General features: G+C 33.8%; 1 protein-coding gene across 2 annotated transcripts in view; it reads right to left on the bottom strand.

The window, feature by feature from the left end:
* ARID4A (AT-rich interaction domain 4A) overlaps positions 1 to 19,878 on the bottom strand; it is a 65,011-nt gene that overhangs the window by 38,602 nt on the left and 6,531 nt on the right. For both annotated transcript variants that reach the window (XM_043556255.1, XM_043556256.1), the window contains exons 6-11: positions 12,082 to 12,161; positions 11,898 to 11,992; positions 9,808 to 9,940; positions 6,627 to 6,706; positions 4,741 to 4,817; positions 4,173 to 4,339 (exon numbers count right to left, since the gene is read on the bottom strand). In XM_043556255.1, the coding sequence (XP_043412190.1) occupies positions 4,173 to 4,339; positions 4,741 to 4,817; positions 6,627 to 6,706; positions 9,808 to 9,940; positions 11,898 to 11,992; positions 12,082 to 12,161 (632 nt within the window). The remainder of the gene's footprint in view (positions 1 to 4,172; positions 4,340 to 4,740; positions 4,818 to 6,626; positions 6,707 to 9,807; positions 9,941 to 11,897; positions 11,993 to 12,081; positions 12,162 to 19,878) is intronic.

Genomic DNA, 19,878 nt, shown 5'->3' with positions numbered 1-19,878 from the left:
TAATTGTGTCTACAAATGTGCAATCCTCATTAATCTGATTAGGTGAACCAGATTTGGTTAGTCTTATGCTAATTTTGTGAGGAAAGATTTTACCAAACACATCAGGACATTTTTGTTTGCTTGCTCAATAAGCTGTATTTTAAGACTTTTGCAAATAAGTTATTAAATCTGAATGCAAGCTAAAGTCTCAATTATTGATTGGAAGTTGACTTTATAGGACCTGCTTACAAACACTTGATTGAGTTATTAGATATACCTAAAACACTAACATTACCTTGAAATTTTTCTTTAAATTTTATTGACTTAGCATAATTTTCCCGAGTTACCAAGCATTTACTCAAAATGATCTTGAAAGATCACTAACAAATGCCTTTACAAAAAGACATAAATACAAACACCACTAGATTTACATATAAGAAAAAAATTCCAGTTTCCATGAATAAAAAAACCACAAGCACTTATGATTTTTGCAATAGTGGAATGTAATTAGGTATGACTGGCATTAGATCTGACAGTAATTCCTAGAAAATTCAAAAATCGGAGAAATGGATGTCAGTACTTCTAAACAAACAAAAAAAAAGTATCTCATAAAAATGCACTAAACTCTTATTTTCATTACTAAATATGAAATTAGAAGAGATTTTTGAAAGGGCCCAACACATAAGGCTACTTATAGCAAACCAAAAGAATAAAACAGCTGCAACTAGTCAAATTCCCTTTTAATAAAAATGTCTTCACCTATTTACTTTATCCTTAGACAACTCTCCTCCATTCATCCAAAGTGAATTTAAGGAAGGAGTAAATGAATAATTGACATCATTACTTATGTTTACATGGACTTTTCAATGAATTTCAAAGCTTAAAAGGAAATCAGGAGTATCTTTTCTAATATAAAATTTTCCTAATAAAAGACATTTAAGTAATACCCACAAAAATATTCTCCAGGGCTTTTTTTGAATGTAATTACCAACAGGTTAAAATTCAGTCATCAAATATAGATAGGACCTACTTCCTGTTAGACTCGCAAGTCTTTTCCACCCAATAACAGTACAAAACATATTTCTTGCACTCCAATCCTGAATCACCAATGCTCAGGAATTCAAAATAATATTAAATAAAAAAGATGCTCTTCCACATGGTAAAGCCATGAATCTCAAATCTCCTTATTTAGACTATTTTAGGGTACTCAAAGCATCAAATATAAAAGACAATGTCCATTGCCCATTAACACTGCAGAAGTATCTAACACTTGTATGATTCTACTGCATAAAATTTACAAACATCAAATTGTAGACTAAAGTACTGTTACAGTGATTTACAGTCTGTTATAAAAGATCTTTGTGATCATTATAAAGCAACATTAAATTTTCATGACAAGCATACCATTATTATGTTTCAGGAAGAATATGATCTATAGTATAATACAACAGCCTAGCCTCACCTATGTAGTAAAGGCCTGTAATGACTAAGCCAGGTAGGCCCTGGCTTATCAGACTTTAATTCATTTTATACCATACCCACTTTTTCCCCCTTTGTTTTATGTAGATTAAACTGCTTCTCAGTTTATCAGTACATTAAATTTTTTAGAATTACTGTTCAAGACAAATTAGAATGATTCAGCAACTAAATGTTAAGTCCAAGAGCAAGAAATGCAGCTGATTTTTTTTTCTAAAGCAACCAAAATCTCACTCAAGAAATGTACCTCCATGGCCAGAAAAAAAAAAAAAAAGAGGAATTAGTTCCTGTCAAGCAATTCAATAAAGTATATGCTATGAAACTGACCATCTGGAAAATAATTTAAATTAACGGTCAGACAACTCAGTGCCTTAATACTGTAATTTTGCTTTTATTTTTCAGTAGATAAAAAGCATTCTTCACTTAATTTTAACAGGTTCATAATTTAAATAACACATTTTAAGAAAATACTATCCCTTACAAACGTCCTTACATCTTTAAATTTCTTTACTTATTACCTGCAAACAATAGGTAACAGAGCTTGCCTCTGCTCTTCATTCTTTTTTTACTAACATTTATGCACAGCTTGAATAAAACGTTATGATTTTTTGGAAATTAATAGCTGTAATAAGAGCACTATTTACTAATTACTATTTTATAGCCATCTTTTCCAACCTTACTACAGAGCTCTTTTTACTCTCTTTGTTTAAAATTTCAGGGTTTTCTTTTGGGGGGTGGGGAGTAAAGAAAATGCATTCTAAAAGGGACACCAATTAAAAGTATTAGCAAAAATAGGCCAATCTTCTTTCAATATTTGGCAATATCCAGATCCTAACTAATGCTAATTTTTTTTAAAAAGCAAAACCAGACTGCAACAGTTCACACCCTGAAAATGTGGCCTATTTACCCTGAAAACACATAATCTATAAATAAATACAGATAAAATACAAAACTCACATTTAATATTTAGACTTTAAATCCTGAATTTTGCTGAACTGTCTCATTATCATTTTCATTTCAAAATCTAATGTTTCAGAAAAATAGCCTTCATCCTCTGATATTCTAAAAATAGACTCCTACTGTCTCTTTTACAAGAAACAATTACGCTTGGTTATGAGTCCTACCATTATTAGCCACATCATCAACACCTAAAATTCTTATTTAACCCCGTTTTTGGCAATCCATATGGTAACTAAATATATTTTAGAAAAAAAATCTTACCTATATGCTGCATTTTCTTTCAAATGCAAAATGGTTAGATTCCCCTTCTACTTAATCAGTACAGTGTCTGAACATTTTTCAGTCTGACTTGCAAATATTTGCTTTCCCTCTTAGGGCATAGCATCCGCAGGGTTATACAGCACTACTTACATTCTCTTCCACATAAAAATCAGACATTACATGAAAGGAAAAGAAAGACAGCCCATTTCAAAGCATCTGGCAAACCTCCATTGGCAACCTGCCAAGCCTCTGCTAAACCTTCCTGTCTTTCCGAGCATGCTCACTTAAAACCAACAGCACGTTACTATGGCAACTCTGTAGGCAGCCTGTAAGTATGAACCGCCATTCTGATTTCAGACTGCAAAAAACCAAATACTGCAGGGGAAGTAAAAGGAAAGAAATATCGCATGCCCTTCATCACATATAAGTATACTCATTTTATTTAACAAATTCACATCTGTATATGTAAAACAGAAACAAGCATTCCACATTTTCCAAGCAAATGTTTTTCAGGCTCAAATAGGTCTTCTTTTTGGTAAACTCATTCTCTTTGTCTGCCCCTAGGTCTCTTTACCTCATAACAACCAAAAATATACTGGACAGTTAGTTTATCCCACTGCTGTATAAACAGATAACAACATTCATATAAGCAATTATGTGGTAGTCCATAAATGATTTCCTAAAATTATATATATATATATACATATATATATACACACACACACACACACACATATATATAAATATTTTTATATATATATATTTATATATGTGTGTGTGTATATACATATACACATACACACACACACACACACACATATATCCTAAATGACATGGTAATATCACACATAAAAATTAACACTTATAAAAACAATCTCTTTTCTCTGATTTATCTATCAAATTGCCAAATGAAATATTCTCTCGAGTTGGATAAGATTTTTTTAATCACCTATATCCTTCAGATACTATGAAATGTCTCAAAGAGGTGAAGTTGCCAAGTTAAGACAGACCAGATCTGAGTTCAAATTCCTGTTCTCCACATTTGAGCTGTGCAACCTTGGGAAAGTTACTTAACCTTCATGACCTTCACTTTCCTCACCTTTAAAGTAAGATAATACCAGTTATACCACATGGTAACATTTTAAATGAGTTGACACATGTAATGTTACATTTCTTTCTCTATGGTTATTTAAAAAGTTTGTACTTGTTGATTATTTAACCTGAAAAGTTCTTTGTAACCTCATATCTGCAAAAAAAAATTATTTCTCATTTACCCACTATGTTGGAATCCAAAAAACTCCCCATCCCCAAATCAATTTGGGCTAGAAAAAGACAGAAATAAATAAAGAGCATCTAAATGAGGGAAAATATACAAAGGTAGTAATTTTACTACTACTTTACTAAACACTTTAACCAACTAAGCCACAGCGCCACCCAGTAATTTTTCTTTAGAGTATTAAAATGTTTTTACATTACAAACATAAAATTTCACCTACCACCTCTTCTTCTTCTTTTTTGGTTTCCTTTTCCTTCTCTTCATCATGTTCTTCAGCTGGACCATCTTCATCATCACTACTGGATGATTCAAGGATTTCACTTATATCCATTTTCCAATTATCAGGAACAATTCTGGTTTTTAAGAAGATGCTTGCTTTCTGAAGCCCTGAATGTAAACAGTTATTATGGACTTAGCAACACAGAATAATAGAAAACATTCAGAGTCAGAAGATCTAGATTCAAATTCAGCTGTCACTTATAAAATGATATCATTAACTTGAACATACCTAAGTCATAATGTTTTATTAATGTTTATTATTACTCTAGGGAATACTGTTAAAAATATTAATGGTAAAACATGAAAAGTTAAACTTAATATTAAAAGTTAAACTAAAAACTACAAATAAAATATTTTATCCAGATATTTAAAAAATAGCCATCAAATAAGAGTAGATACTAACTCTAAACAATTAAAATGGCACCAGAGAATATTCAGCCTTGGTTTAGCCACTATTTGCCATTTAGAGCCACATCATGAAATAATGGATTGATTCATTCTTATTTTACCTGGTTTAGCAGAGAGCTCAGATTCAGGTAGATTGAGAATATCTATTTCCTTGATATCCTTTCTTGCTATAGAATAACTAATTATATGGAAGAATAAAGGGGAGAGAAACCATTATTAAATAAAAATTATGACAAATAATGTTAACACATAGAAGAATATAAGCCTCAAAATCAAAATTATTTTGCCTATAAAATATTTTTAAAAGAACATGCATATCCTTTTAAAAGAACATGCATATCAGTTAAGTGTCCAACTTTGGCTCCGGTCATGATGTCTCAGTCCATGAGTTTGAGCCCCAGACCGGGATCTGTGCTGACAGCTCAGAGCCTGGAGCCTGCTTCAGATTCTGCATCTTCCTCCTCTCTCTGCCCCTCCCCTGCTCGCACTCTCTCTCAAAAATAAAGGTTAAGGAGTGCCTGGGTGGCTCAGTCAGTTAAGCGTCTGACTTCAGCTCAGGTCATGATCTCACAGTTTGTGAGTTCAAGCCCCGTGTCAGGCTCTGTGCTGACAGCTTGGAGCCTGGAGCCTGCTTCGGATTCTGTCTCACCCTCTCTCTGCCCCTTCCCTGCTCATGCTCTGTGTCTGTCTCTCAATAGTAAATAAATGTTAAAAAAAAAAAAATTATAATAAAAAATAAAAGTTAAAAAAAAAAAACCATGCACCACACATATCCTAATCCTTAATAAAAGGCAAGACATAATATAGGCAAAGCTAGTATCCTTTTTTTAAATGTTTATTTATTTATTTAGAGAAAGAAACAGCGAGAGAGAAATCCCAAGCAGGCTCCTTGCTGTCAGCACAGAGTGGGGCTTGAACTCCCCAACCATGGGATCATGACCTGAACTCAAACCAAGGGTTGGACACTTAACTGACTGAGCCACCCAGACAACCCCAAAATTAGTACCTTAATTCTAAAGATTGACATATTCAAAATACACTAATTTGAAAGCTTCACATTTGTAATATTTCAATCTACGCAACCCTCCCACACACACGGTATGGGATACTTTGTATCAGCATATTTGCCTTATTGAAGATACAATGTCTATTTTGATCTTTACTATTTCTCTTTTTAAGTTTATTTTATTTTTGAGAGAGAGCATGAGCAAGAGCACCGAAGGGACAGAGAGGAGACAGGATCAGAAGCAAGCTCTGCACTGATAGCAGAGAGCTCGATGCAGGGTTCTAACTCACGAAACGTGAGATCATGACCTGAGCCGAAGTCAGATGCTTAATGAACTGAGCCATTCAGGCACCCCTGATCTTTGCTATTTCTTAAATTTACTATTTAGTTTAGTTAGTTAAATAAATAAATAAATAAATAAATAAATAAATAAATAAATAAAAGAATATTAAAATATTTTTATCATTGTAAGATATATTAAATTTTCCACAGTACTTCTCTCTATATATACTTATACATACAAACACATGCACTTTTTTTTTTTTTACATCCTTTGTGGGAAACAAAACAAAGCTGAGGTTAAAGAAAGTTTCTAAAAATCTGACTTAATCAGGAAAAAAGTCAAAATAATTATTTTAGTAATATTCCATGAAAAGTTCAATAGTTCATAATATGAAATAGTACACATAATAAAAGTACCAAGCTTTTACAATTAAAGAGAAAACCAATACCATGCTGTATAAAAAAAAACTCTTTAAATATTATTACACATTGTTTAGTTTTTACATAACTAAATTAAAATTAGTTATTTTAAATTAAAATTAGAAAAAAATAAACTACGTTTAAAAAGTCAAAGCATAATATGTAATGACAGTTCATGAAACGATCAGACTTTTCAAAATAAAGTGTGGACTATGGAAGGATCTATCACTGTGATCTCATTTTTTTTTTCTCCTACCATAATACTATTAAGTGACTCACAATTTAGAATCGATAAATGATCGAACTAAACACTGGTCTTTTTTCACTGTGATGTCATCATTACAGCTGGGAGATATTACCTGAAATATAAAATAAAGAACAGGATTGGTGCCTAATTTCCCTTGCTCAAAAAAATATACATTTTTAAAAAGAGTAGTTCTGGATCCCCCTCACTTCTCAAATGAATTATATTTTGTTAAGACAGAGTTTAATTATTAATAATTTCCATTATAAATGAATTACTTAAAAAAGAAGGTTGCCTTGTGATTTTTCTTTAGCATATTGGTTTTCTGGATATTTAATTTATTCAGTTATTAGATTATACAATAAATAGTTAATACAATATAAATATGACCACCACTTTAAAAAATTTGATTTCTTCTAAGCTACGTAATCATTTCTTGTCCAAAAAGTCAAACATATGATCTGTGATGAAAATGTGGCATAGTATAATTTTTAAAAATATTCTTGAATCAAGATCTATTTTGAAATCTGCTATTTGTTTAAAATAAATATCTATCTAAGTTCCCTTTCTTACCAGGGCATTACAATTTTTAGTAATGAAAGCAAATCAAAGAAAATCTAAGAACTTTTTAATTTCTTAACTTTTAAAAGTAACAAATGTCTGAACATTAGTAAATAGCTAATCTCTATATATTCTTTATGGCACTTAATATTTTTTAAAAATAAAGTCTACCAATGAATTGCTGAAATTTACCTGCTCATTATCACCCCTAACACTAGCCCCCCTCTGCTACAATCTAGCACCACCCACAGAACTTTATGCAATGATGGAAATGTTCTGTTATCTGCACTGCTAAGCACTTAAAATGTGGTAGTGCAACTGAGAGACTGAATTTTTAATTCTATTTAATTTTAATTAAATTACATGTAAATGTAAACAGTCACGTAGGACTCATGGCTATCATATTAAACAGTCTATATCCAGATAATTAAAAATTCTTGGCTGTTGTATCAGCTGCCTTAACATCAGATGGCAGTAAATATTTGTGTGTTTGTTAGACGCTGGTAATTATTAGACAAATAGTAGAGTTGTGTCTGCCCTTAAGGAGCTAATGGCACAATGAGAGGTAAACACAAAACAACACCATGGAGGATAAGTACAGAGATGAAAACACCTAGGAGGAAGACTTAACCCAATGTGGGGAAGGAAGAGGTATGGCAGCAAAGGCTTAAGATTAAGTCTTAAAGGATGAGTAGGCACAGCCCAGGGCTTAATTACCTCACCTGTGAACCACTATAATGGCCTCCAAATTGATTCCTGTCATCTCCAGTGTTTCCAACAATCCGTTCAACACACTACTGCCTCATTAACATTCCTAAACATGCAGCTCAATAATGTTACTCTTCTGCAAAATTCTATGCAGAATTATGGCCACATTCCTGGGGTGAACTTTTAAAGACTCTTCTGCCCTAGATCCAAATTATCTTCCCAGTCTTATTTCCTATTATTCCCCTATTGTTGTTTAACATTTAGCCAAAATGGATTTCCAGAGCAAATAGTTCCATGAGCAAACCCTTTGCTTTTCTGCTTTTACTGTTTTCCTCTAAGTCCTCTAGAGAAGCTCTGCTTAACTAACTTTAAATCTGTCAAGGCTCAGTTCAAAAGCACAAGCTTCATGAAGACTTTCTGGATTTCCTTCAATAAATGTAAATTTTCAGGACAAGAAGTCCTAATGTTGAACATATACTATTGTATATAAAGTTACTTGAATTATTCTCTGCATTAAAATTACAATATTAATAAAATGTGAGATTAGTGTCTTACTCATCTTTTATTTTCTACATTCCCTGGCAAATAAGTCTGGTGAGTAAATGAAGGGATTAAAAAAATCTCTTAAAAAAAATCTCTTGGCAAATTATGACCTGAATATTCTGAATCCAAACCCATTTACTTGTTTGCCTGTACAACTGAAAGACTCAAAGGATTTTCAGACTTTTTCTAGGTAAACTTACCATATATAGCAACTGAGTAATGTACTTACATGCACACAGAAACATTAAAAATTGGCCTCGGTTCACTAAAGGATTCTAATCTAATTCGGGACACATTTTGTGCCAGCACTGTTGTTAGAGATATATGTCATATCAAAACTCAGAAAAGGGGAATAGTTATGTTAGAGTAGTTAAGGGAGACTGAAGAAAACGTAGGCCTTGAGCTGAACGTTAAGACACTTAAAAGGAGAGGAGTACAAAAAGGAGAAAATGGAGACAGGTATTACCAAGTATTATTGATTCCTCTCATGAAATAATTCTCTTGCCCATCCCTTCTTCTCATTCCTTCCCCAAGTAAGCAAAGATTAGATTTCCCTACCAACCCATCCAAGACTTACTATTTGCAAAACCTAGGTGTACCCACCCTTCCTTTCCCCAATGCTCCCTTTCCTACTCCAGTGTCTGCGCCAAGTTTTAAAAATGACTATATAAACTTTAATTGCTATTTAATCTCTTAGATGTATACAACAAGGTCCTCGAGAGCAATGTGTTACAAGGTTCATAGTTTTCTCTCTTCGAAGCAACTTAGAGGTGGAACTCCCTGCACATCCTCAGTAAATACTAATTGATTTAAGGCAAAAGGGTAAAGGTTTGGAAGAGAAGTGTTTTACACAGGGAGCAGTTAAGAGAGAACCTGAGTATGAAGCTTACACTGAAAATGGGAAACTAAGAGCTAGGATAGCCTCAGAAATCCATCTAAAGAATCCAGGATTGATCCATTAGGCAGTCTGTGAAAGTTTTTTGGGGTTTTTGAGAATGGGACTACCATGATTAAATCAGTGTTTAAAAACTACTCTATAGAAGTTGCTTCTGGAAAATTTGTCTAAATTTAGCAAAAAACCCAAGAATCAAGTTAAAGGAACTTGGAAGAAATTACTATAAATCAAGTGTAAAATGGTAACAGGAATAGGATAAAAAGAGACCACTGCACACATTTTCAAGGAAGAACTGAAAGATCCCAATAAATGACTGATTATAGAAAATTAAAGGAAATAACAAAAGAAAACAGTGAAGTATGTGAGACCTAAGTAGGATTGCTCAATGTTGCAATAAAGTCCAAATTAAATTTGGGTAATACTTTCAAAATATTTTAAATGCTTTCTAAAGATCCATGTTAAACAAAATTATAAATGGTTGATTAATTCTGCAAAGAAATCTTACTTACCAAAGCAGGATACCCATCAGTCTTCTCAGATGTTGATATCACACTTACAACTTTTCCTAACAATTCGTCATTGAGACGTCGCTTATCGTCATCTTCCTCTTCACTACTTTCTTCTTCCTTTTCGTCTTCATTACTAAAAGTCAGAATAACTCTATCATGATCTTAACATAAACCACTGTTGAGACAGAGTGGTGTGAATTTAACATGTACAATTCAATTTCTAATCTGGATGACTCCAGAGTAAAAGTAGCCTCTTACTGAAACTGAAGAGATGGATTCTTCCCTAGTCCCAAAGTAGTCCTGAGCTGTCCATGGTGACTCTGAGTCCATGCCATTAGATGAATGAGGATTTGGACTTAGCTCTTATGCCAACCACCAGCTGGGACAGAAAAGCCTAATTATGTCACCATGAAGTACTTACTGTGCCAAATACATTTTTTTAAAAAGATTATCCTTCTACCTTTTATATATGCCAGATGTAACTCTATTTCTTAACAGGTTATGAAAGGATCTCATCAAAAAACATGTGAAGGTTTATTTAAATTAGCTTATCTACACAATTAAACAAGCAAACAAACCCATGGTGAGGAACAGTCTACAAAATGGGCCTGTACTCTTCAAAAATATCAATGTCAGGAAAAGACCAAAAAAAAAAAAAAAAACAAAAAAACAAAAAAACTGAAGAACTTTTCCAGATTAAAGGAGATTTAAGAACTATATAAACTAGGATGCCCAGGGGTACCTGGATGGCATAGTCAGTTGAGCGTCTGATTCTCGGTTTCAGCTTGGGTCTTAATCTCACATTTCATGAGTTCAAACCCCATGTCCGGCTCTAAGCTGACAGCACGGAGCCTGCTTGGATTTCTCTCTCCCTCTCTGCCCCTCCCCTGCTTGTGCTGTCTCTGCCTCTCTCTAAATAAGTAAATAAACTTAAAAAAAAATTATAAAAAAACAAAACCAGGGTGCCCCGGTGGCTCAGTCAGTTAAGTATCTGACTTCGGCTCAGGTCAGATCTCATGGTTCCTGAGTTCAAGTCCCGCATCAAGTAAGCTGAGCCCTACTTGGGGTAAGCCCTTGCTTCTCTCTCCCTCTGCCACTCGTGGTATTCTCTCTTTCTCTGCCCCTCGCTCTCTTGCACCCTCTCTGTCCAAAAAAAAAAAAAAAAAAAAGAACCATATAAACAAAATGTAATGCATGATCTTGGGTTAGACCCTGGATTCAGTGGATGCCTATAAAGGCTATTATTGGGACAAGTGGCAAAATTTAAAATATGGACTATACATTATTAGATAATAGCATTTTATTAATGTTGAATTTTCTGAATTTGATAATCACACTTTGGCTATATAAGAGAATTTCCTTATTCTTAAAGTATTTAAAGGTAGGTCTGATGCTTATAATATACTTTCATAAGGTTCAACCAATTAAAATTATCATTAGGGCGCCTGGGTGGCTCAGTCAGTCGAGTGTTGGACTCTTGGATTTGGCTCAGGTCATGATCTCATGGTCCGTGGGTTCGAGCCCCGAGTCAGACTCTGCACTGACAGTGTGGAGCCTGCTTAGGATTCTCTCTCTCCCTCTCTCTCTGCCTCTCCCATACTTGCGTGTGCATGCTCTCTCTCAAAAAATAAACGTTAAAAAATAGTAATAATAAAAAATAATCATTAAGTTAAAAAATAGCTACATATCCACAGAGGGAATGATAAAGCAAATGTGCCAAAAATTTTAACAATTACTGAATCTAGATGATGAGGATATGAAAGTTTATTGCACAATTTTTAAGTTTGGAATGTTTTTGAAATAAAAAGGTTAAAAAATACATATACTCACTTAAAATAGAAAAGCACATCGTATCAATTAAGAAATTTGGCAAAGTAACTCAAGACAAAAATACCCCTTTTTGAAAAAGGAGTTATGATAATTCTCAGAGTAATGGGAATAATTAAGAACAAGGTCTGCTCAAGGTAAAATGTCTAACATGATGATACAAGATACTATGGAAAAGTTACCTGAACAATTTTAGCCATCTTAGAAGACTCATTTGTTTAATGTTGTAATAACTGTAATATTACTGTATATGAAACACTCACACAGGAAGAGATGACCTCCTTCCTCTGTTCGTCTTCTTTGCAATTACAGGAGTTCCAAAATGCTCTGGATTTGTTAAGGGAAGCTGGTCAAGTGTCTAGATAAGAAACAACAGACAAATTAAATCACATCTTGCCTTGATGTTAGAAGTTATTCAACTCAAAAAGTCCATCCATGTCACCCTACCTCACTCTCGGCAAAATGTCTCTCTCCTTTTAAGCAAAGTGAAGTGCGTCTCAGTGTTCTCTCATCACCATCATCAAACACTACAAGAAGCAAGAGATATCAGAGAATTTATCCACACTAAGTAAACATGTCACTGCAGAGAACAATATTGCTGCTATTTAATTAAGGCTTAATATTTGTAAGAACCATTATTTGTGTTTTTTTTTTTTCAAAAGCTTTTAACATGTACACAGTACATTTCTCATTCTGTTGATACTGAACACAGGTTACATGGCTGCTCCCAACTGCCTAAGTGTCTCAATTCACTTAGCAACCTAATCAAAGCACCAGTGATTAAATTACCTTTAATCCTGGAAGAATGAGCAAAAAAAAAAAAAAAAAAAAAAAAAACCTGGTTTACAAAAAAAGAAGTATTATGGGTTTTGTTCAGAACAGTTATCAATGAAGTATCTCTAACTTCCAGAAACTGTTTGACTTCTAGGAATGCTTCTTGGATTATTGTACTACCTCTACTTATTTGCATGATAACTTCCTTTAATAGAAGTCTATTGGGTACCAAATTCTAAAGTCATAAGATTCAACATTTTTCTTTTGCTGGAGAAGGATTAAGAAATTTAGAATTAAAGGTTGAAACAAGGAAACATCAGAAAGATGAAATTTTCTTAAATTTCAAAAGTCAGTTATAATTGCACAGAAGCTTTCTCAGAAGTTTTTACTTTTACTACATTAAAAAAAAATTTTATAGGCTTAATTTTCCAGAAACATACTCTTATTTTAACATCTAACAGTTATCAAGTGTATTAAAAAGAAAATGCTCTCAGAAGACACCTGATTGCCCATCATTATGAAGAAATAAAATATAAAAAGGTGGAATCCTTACCTCAGATACTTATAATGCAAACACGTATCAATATATGTTTGTGTATTGTATGAAAATAGCATATACACAGGAAGGCATATACACAGAAATAGTTATTTTAAGATGTAATCCCAACTTCCATAATTCTAGATGCTTTTTCATTCTAACAGAATAAATTAATGTTAATAAAGGGAAACTCTACATTACTTTGCTTTAATAATATTTAATCATTAACTTACTTTTTTCATGCTAAGAACTTATGTAAGAGCACTCAACTTCTTCAGTATTTATCTACCTCAATCAGTTCTTTCTCCAAAAGTAACGACATCTAGTTTAAATTCTCTTACATGCAGGAGACAATGCAGAGAAAATGAAAAGTTCCTGAAGCACATATTCAGAGAACCATGTTTGCACAAAAGGAGCCGTGTTGTACAGTCAATAACGCAGAAATTAATGACCGCTGCAAACACAATGACAGGATAAAACACAATATCCTCCAACAATTACATTACTAATCTACACTTGATTAACAGTGCTCTAAACACTTGTAACAAAATTATGATTCATATGGTGTCATCAAATCTAATAAATACACCACTGTTCTTTTAAAACTTCAAGATCATGAAATTATTATACCAAACTTAAAATAATCCTTCATGTTTGTATTAATACCCATAAGTATATTAAAGAATAAAAGCTTAAAAGTTCCAATTTTCCTTAAAGGCTACAATATATAAGATGGTAACAACGGACACACACATACACACCCATGTGCACACACATTTAAGTGGAGGTGTGAGGAAGGAACATGAGAATATCAGAACAATCCATAATATCAAATTTATGCAAAATGTTTTCCACAGTGTTTCATCATTAATCAATGGCAGCCTCAAATCAAAATGTTCTGAGAAATTTCAACAATTTAAAATCTTTAATTCTTGTTTTTTTAAAATAATCACTTTAAGGGGTGCCTGGTTGGCTCAGTTAAGTGTCCAACTCTCGATTTTGGCGCAGGGCTTGATCTCACAGTTGGCGAGTTAGAGCCCCATGTCGGGCTATGTGCTGACGGTGTGGAGCCTGGTTGGGATTTTCTCTCTCTTCCTCTCTCTGTCCCTTCCACATGCTCTCGCACGTGCTCTCTCTCTCTCAAAATAAATAAATAAACTTAAAATAATCTCTGAAATAATCAGATTTTTGAAGGAAAAAATATTTTTAACGTCAACATACTTTATATCATGGATAGAAATGATGTAAGAACCAAAAAACCTTCTCAAAAGAGAACTGTGGCACCAACAACAATTTTATGATTTTATATAAGAATGCTTCCAACTTTGAGTGAACAAAGAGAAACAATTTACTTTTTTTTTTTTAATTCACGGACTATACAAAGGTATGTATTTGAGTACTTTATACAAGTCTGAAAACCTACATAACTTCTCAAGATTTTCTGAAAGACAAATAGAAACCCCAACAACACAGTAAACCTATTAATCAAGACATCCCCAATTATCAAAATCATGAAGAAGTTCCATCTAGAACAAGTTTCCTCTATAACTTCCTTGTTAGAAGTATCATCTAAAAGAACACCAAACACTCTTCAGGCACTGAAGAGTGACTCTGGCATTTTAATAAGAGTGAAATAATTAATTGGTATATATAAACTGGTGTATATAGTATATTTAGCTTTTAAGTTCAAGATGTCTATTACAGTATGCCAAGAGGAAAAAGTCTGACTATAAGGATTTAGTAATTCTATGAAATGTTTTCTACTTGACAAAAATGGTATTTAAATAGACTATTGAGTGCAAAACATACAAAAGCAGTATCTCTGTTATTATGTTAAATACAGATACAAAAACTTAATTTGAAAATGACAAAGCTAAGTCTCTCTCAATAATTGATCAGGCTAGATAAAACAATGCTAATGCAAACAAATATATGAAGCCTAACTCTACACTTGAGAATTAAAAGAAACAAAAGCAACAGGGATCTATCTAACTACTAAATACAAAAAGATCTACCCATGAAAATAGCACTGTTAGATGCTGGAGGATAGTAAGAGAACAATAGTAAATTAACTTTATCTCTCCAAAGATGTAATTGGCTATCACCTATTAAGCTTCTACCATGTCCTAATTCTCACAGCAGCCTCTGCCAAGTAGGAATCGCTATCTTTTATAAAGAAATTGAGAATCAGAAGGCTAATCAATGAGCTACAGTTTTGTTAAGGGGGAATCAAAATGCATAATAAATAAGTATGGGGCAGAGGCATAAAATGAACACAGGAGAGAAGTCAAGAATTCTGACTTTGCAAAAAGAAAATATTGTTGTATCTGTGTATACCAGTTAAAATTAATAAAATATTTATGTATACATTTATATATTAATTAAAATATTTCACATAGTGGATAAAAACTTTAAAATTACATACTCTAGGTAAAACCAATAGTTTTGTTCATAAACTCATTTGTGACATAGAAATCCCTCTGCAGCCAAGGTCCAGAACTTCAGAAATCAAGAAACTTAACAAATGTATAATGATATTGACAAAATATCATGGGAATGCTAAGTCTTTTGGAAGGCCATTTAAACAACAGGTTAAAGCACATCACAGGAAGGCATAGATTTCTTTGTTGCTTAGTACTTCCTAAATGATCTTCTAGTCCTGGTTTTGAAAACATTTGTGGTTGACTCTGATTATAAAAACACTTGTCGTAAGAGGTTCTAACTAAATTAAAAAGCCTTGGGGCACCTGGGTAGCTCAGTTGGTTAAGCATCTGACTCTAGATTTCGGCTCAGGTCATGATCTCACAGTTGGTGAGTTCACGTCCCCAGTTGAGCTCTGCACTGACAGCACGGAGCCTGCGTGGGATTCTGTCTCTCCCTGTCTCTCTGCCCTGCTTACGTGTGCTCTCTCTCAAAATAAGTAAACATTTAAAAAAAAAAAAAAAGCCTTAGTAAGCCTACAGCACATTCTACAAAAGTCAGTCCGTTCACCAGTTTAAGCTAAACCTCCTCTACTCCATGAACCATAACTTCCATGAGATCTGATACAACTGATGTACAAAACAGTAACCAGAAAGCATGAAAAAATCTTGAGTCTTAAAAAGCATTTGTCAGGGGCGCCTGGGTGGCTCAGTCGGTTGAGCGTCCGACTTCAGCTCAGGTCACGATCTCGCGGTCCGTGGGTTCGAGCCCCACGTCGGGCTCTGGGCTGATGGCTCAGAGCCTGGAGCCTGTTTCCGATTCTGTGTCTCCCTCTCTCTCTGCCCCTCCCCAGTTCATGCTCTGTCTCTCTCTGTCCCAAAAATAAATAAACGTTAAAAAAATTTTTTAAAAAAAGCATTTGTCACAAAGATATATAAATAATCAAATTTTAGTGTAAAATTTTATATATTGTACATATGAATATACATTTTGTATGTAAATTACTAAAATTAACAACAATTCTGTCCTTTACATTTTCCTTATTTTTCAAGTACAATGTGTTATTTTTATATTCCAAAAAAAGCAAAAGAAGAGCTATTTTTTTTTTTTTTTAATTTTTTTTCAACGTATATTTATTTTTGGGACAGAGAGAGACAGAGCATGAACGGGGGAGGGGCAGAGAGAGAGGGAGACACAGAATCGGAAACAGGCTCCAGGCTCTGAGCCATTAGCCCAGAGCCTGACGCGGGGCTCGAACACACGGACTGTGAGATCGTGACCTGGCTGAAGTCGGACGCTTAACCGACTGCGCCACCCAGGCGCCCCAAGAAGAGCAGTTTTAGAATGTTTTATGGACAGCTGTATTTACCAGGAGTTAATGGCAACATTCAAGTGGAGATACAAATTCCAATCCTAATTAATACCTTTGAACCACTAGAAAGGTAACCATACACTTCTATACATTACAGATTCCTTATCTTTAATGCAAAAATAAGAACTGCCAATTGAATAAACTATGCTAGGGAAGCACTGTTTTATGTTATGAAGAGGAAATATTTCCAAGGCTCAAAAAACAAACAAAAAATCCATAAACTCAGGCCACTTATTATTCAACATTAAAGAGGAAGGTAATATTAGATTTTTAAAAATTAGCTCATATTAGATCTATAGTCTCTTTCATAATTGGTTATTTAGGTATCGTAGGAAAAGTACCTATATTACGTAAGTTAATATCAGACTCATTAGGTAGCTTTTGATCACCAATGATCATAACTCTTATTTGATCTAAACCAGTAGTGTGGTATCCTCTTTTCTTTTGTTTTTAATAGTCAAATTTTGAGATCTCTTAAAATAAAAAAGTGATATGGAGATCATTAATACTTTGTATGACTTTCTGATTCTACCTATGTAACACTTCACTAGGAATTAGAAACCAAGAAGAATTTCAGAAAAGAGGAATTAAACCCAACAGGTAGTAGTCACTCAATTAATTGAAAAATATAGAAGGCTCATGACCTGTGAGAGAGGACACATTTTATTTTGCCATCTTTTAGGCTCATTATACTCTAATCATTCTTTATGTGGGCTACATGCTTCAATATCTAAATATTCTTTATAGCAGAGAGTGCTATATTGAACATACTTAAGTGAACAGTGCCTGTTAACATCTTAGATTTTTTAGGTCACTTGCCATCATTACAAAGATGCAAAAAACTTAAATATTTTGAATTTTTCTCCTGAATAAGTCTCCATTTTTTCTAAGTATGGACTACTTTACTAATGTGTAATACCTGCATTAAATTCACCCAATGTAATTATAAAAAGAAAGATTCTTGGATTGCCATCCCCAGACCTACTAAATTGAAGAGATTTGGAGTCCTCAAATCCTCATTTTTTAAACAAACACCAAGTGATTCTTATGTACACTAATGCTTGATACACGAATTACATGCAATTAAGATGCTAAGCTCTTTCAGAAAAAGAATTATACAGTTTCTTCTGTAATTACTCATCACAGAAAATCACCACAGAGAATGCTCAATAGCAACTAGCTTTTAGAAATGCTAAAATGCCATTCATGTAAAGGATAAAGATCTGCTATTCTGGAGTGCAGAAGTCCCAAATGTGAAAACATGAGAAGTATCGCTTCTGCAGAATCACAAGCATTATATCAGTAAAACTTCACAAGTACTGTGAATGCAGCCTTGATATTAAATATCAAATAGGATGCAATATTAGTATTTGAATACACATCACATAATCTTGCGTAACTCTGCACGTATCAGTGCCTGTAATTTTTTTTTTACTTTTGAGAGAGAGAAAGAGAGCATGAGCAGGGCAGGGACAGAGGGAGAAGGAGGATCCCAAGCAGGCTTCACGCTGTCAATGCACAGCTGGACGCAGGGCTCAAATTCACGAACTGGGAGATCATGACCCGAGCCAAAACCAAGAGTCGGAGGCTTGACCGACTGAGCCACCCAGGTGCCTCTCAATGCCTGTAATTGTTATCACTGCTTTAATATAATAAAATTGTATTTACTTAATCTCTAAAAGTTAACATTAAACTTAGTTTTTAAATCTCTAACAACTAGCAACAGCCACGACCAAGCTTCCTAAAAATACGTAGATCATAGTAACAGCACCATTGTGAACTGACACTGCTTTCTAAGAGGCCCAAGAAGAATAAAAATGGTTAGAAAATAGTAGTTACGTACAACAAACTGCTACTACTAATAGAAGCCACAGAGTAAGACAAGAAGTACAATTTTTAAACAAAGCACATTCTTCACAGCTTTGAGCATCACCTGAAGATGAATGATTTTTACCCAAAGCCACAAATCAAGTAAACTAAAAGTAAACCTACAGGATCATTTCCTTTCCTTCTTTAAGGAAACCACAACACCATAATTACACCACTTATACCAAGATATAAATGTAAAAACCAAACAATGCTATAGATGTTCAGTATAAAATAAAGGATGGATGTTATCCACAGGATTGTGTAGTTTGAACGTACCAAGAGATTAGGAAATCTTAATCATTACTATTCTTATCAACATAATAACAGCAACTATATAAGTAGTACATTTAAGTTTTAGTTTACATGCATTAAGACACTTGTTGCTACTCCCTAAAGTTTTTTAAAGCAAGCGTAAGCTTATGCATGGAATGTTAAGTATGCATTCTCATTAGCAGCACATGTATCTCTCCTTTTTTTATAGTGAACATTTAAAAAATTTTTTATATTTATTTTTGAGAGAAAGACAGAGCAAAGTGGGGGAGGGGCAGAGAGAAGGAGACACAGAATCCGAAGCAGGCTCTAGGCTCTGAGCTGTCGTCAGCACAGAGCCCAATGCAGGGCCGAATCCACAAACCGTGAGATCATGACCTGAGCAGAAGTCGGACGCTTAACCGACTGAGCCATCCAGGCACCCCTCTTTTTTTTTTTTTTTTTTTAATGTTTATTTATTTTTGAGAGAGAGAAAGTGTGTGTGTGAGCAGGTGAGGGGCAGAGAGAGAGGGGCACAGAGGATCTGAAACAGGCTTTGTGCTGACAGACAGGCCGATGCGGGGCTTGAACCCAAGAACCACAAGATCATAACCTGAGCCGAAGGTGGACACTTAATTGACTGAGCCACTCAGGCACCCCACAGGAGCACCTATATCTTTTCTGAAAGGTGTTGAGACTTGACTAAATGAAAAATCAAAAATTAAGCTATGATCATCTAAACTTGAATCTACTCTAGCCAGAATTTTTTTAGTCTTTAAATTTTGTGGTAACATCTGTATTATCCTTATGTAAAACAAGCAACAATACATTAAAAGATTGCAGCTGTGCAACCTTAATTGTAATTACAGGAAAAGTAAAAATGTCTGATTACTTACAATACTAACTTGTACTGACTTTCTAATGGAAGAAAAATAAGCATATAACTTAACTTTCTTGAAAAGAAATATCTAGGTAACCTAAAAAGAAGTACATTCTTTTTGTTGTTGTTGTTTTAAGTTTG

The sequence above is a fragment of the Prionailurus bengalensis genome, chromosome B3, assembly GCF_016509475.1.
Source record: "Prionailurus bengalensis isolate Pbe53 chromosome B3, Fcat_Pben_1.1_paternal_pri, whole genome shotgun sequence".
NCBI classification, from domain to species: domain Eukaryota; kingdom Metazoa; phylum Chordata; class Mammalia; order Carnivora; family Felidae; genus Prionailurus; species Prionailurus bengalensis.
Note: the sequence above shows the minus strand (reverse complement) of the source record. Positions and strands in the feature narration are given on the sequence as shown.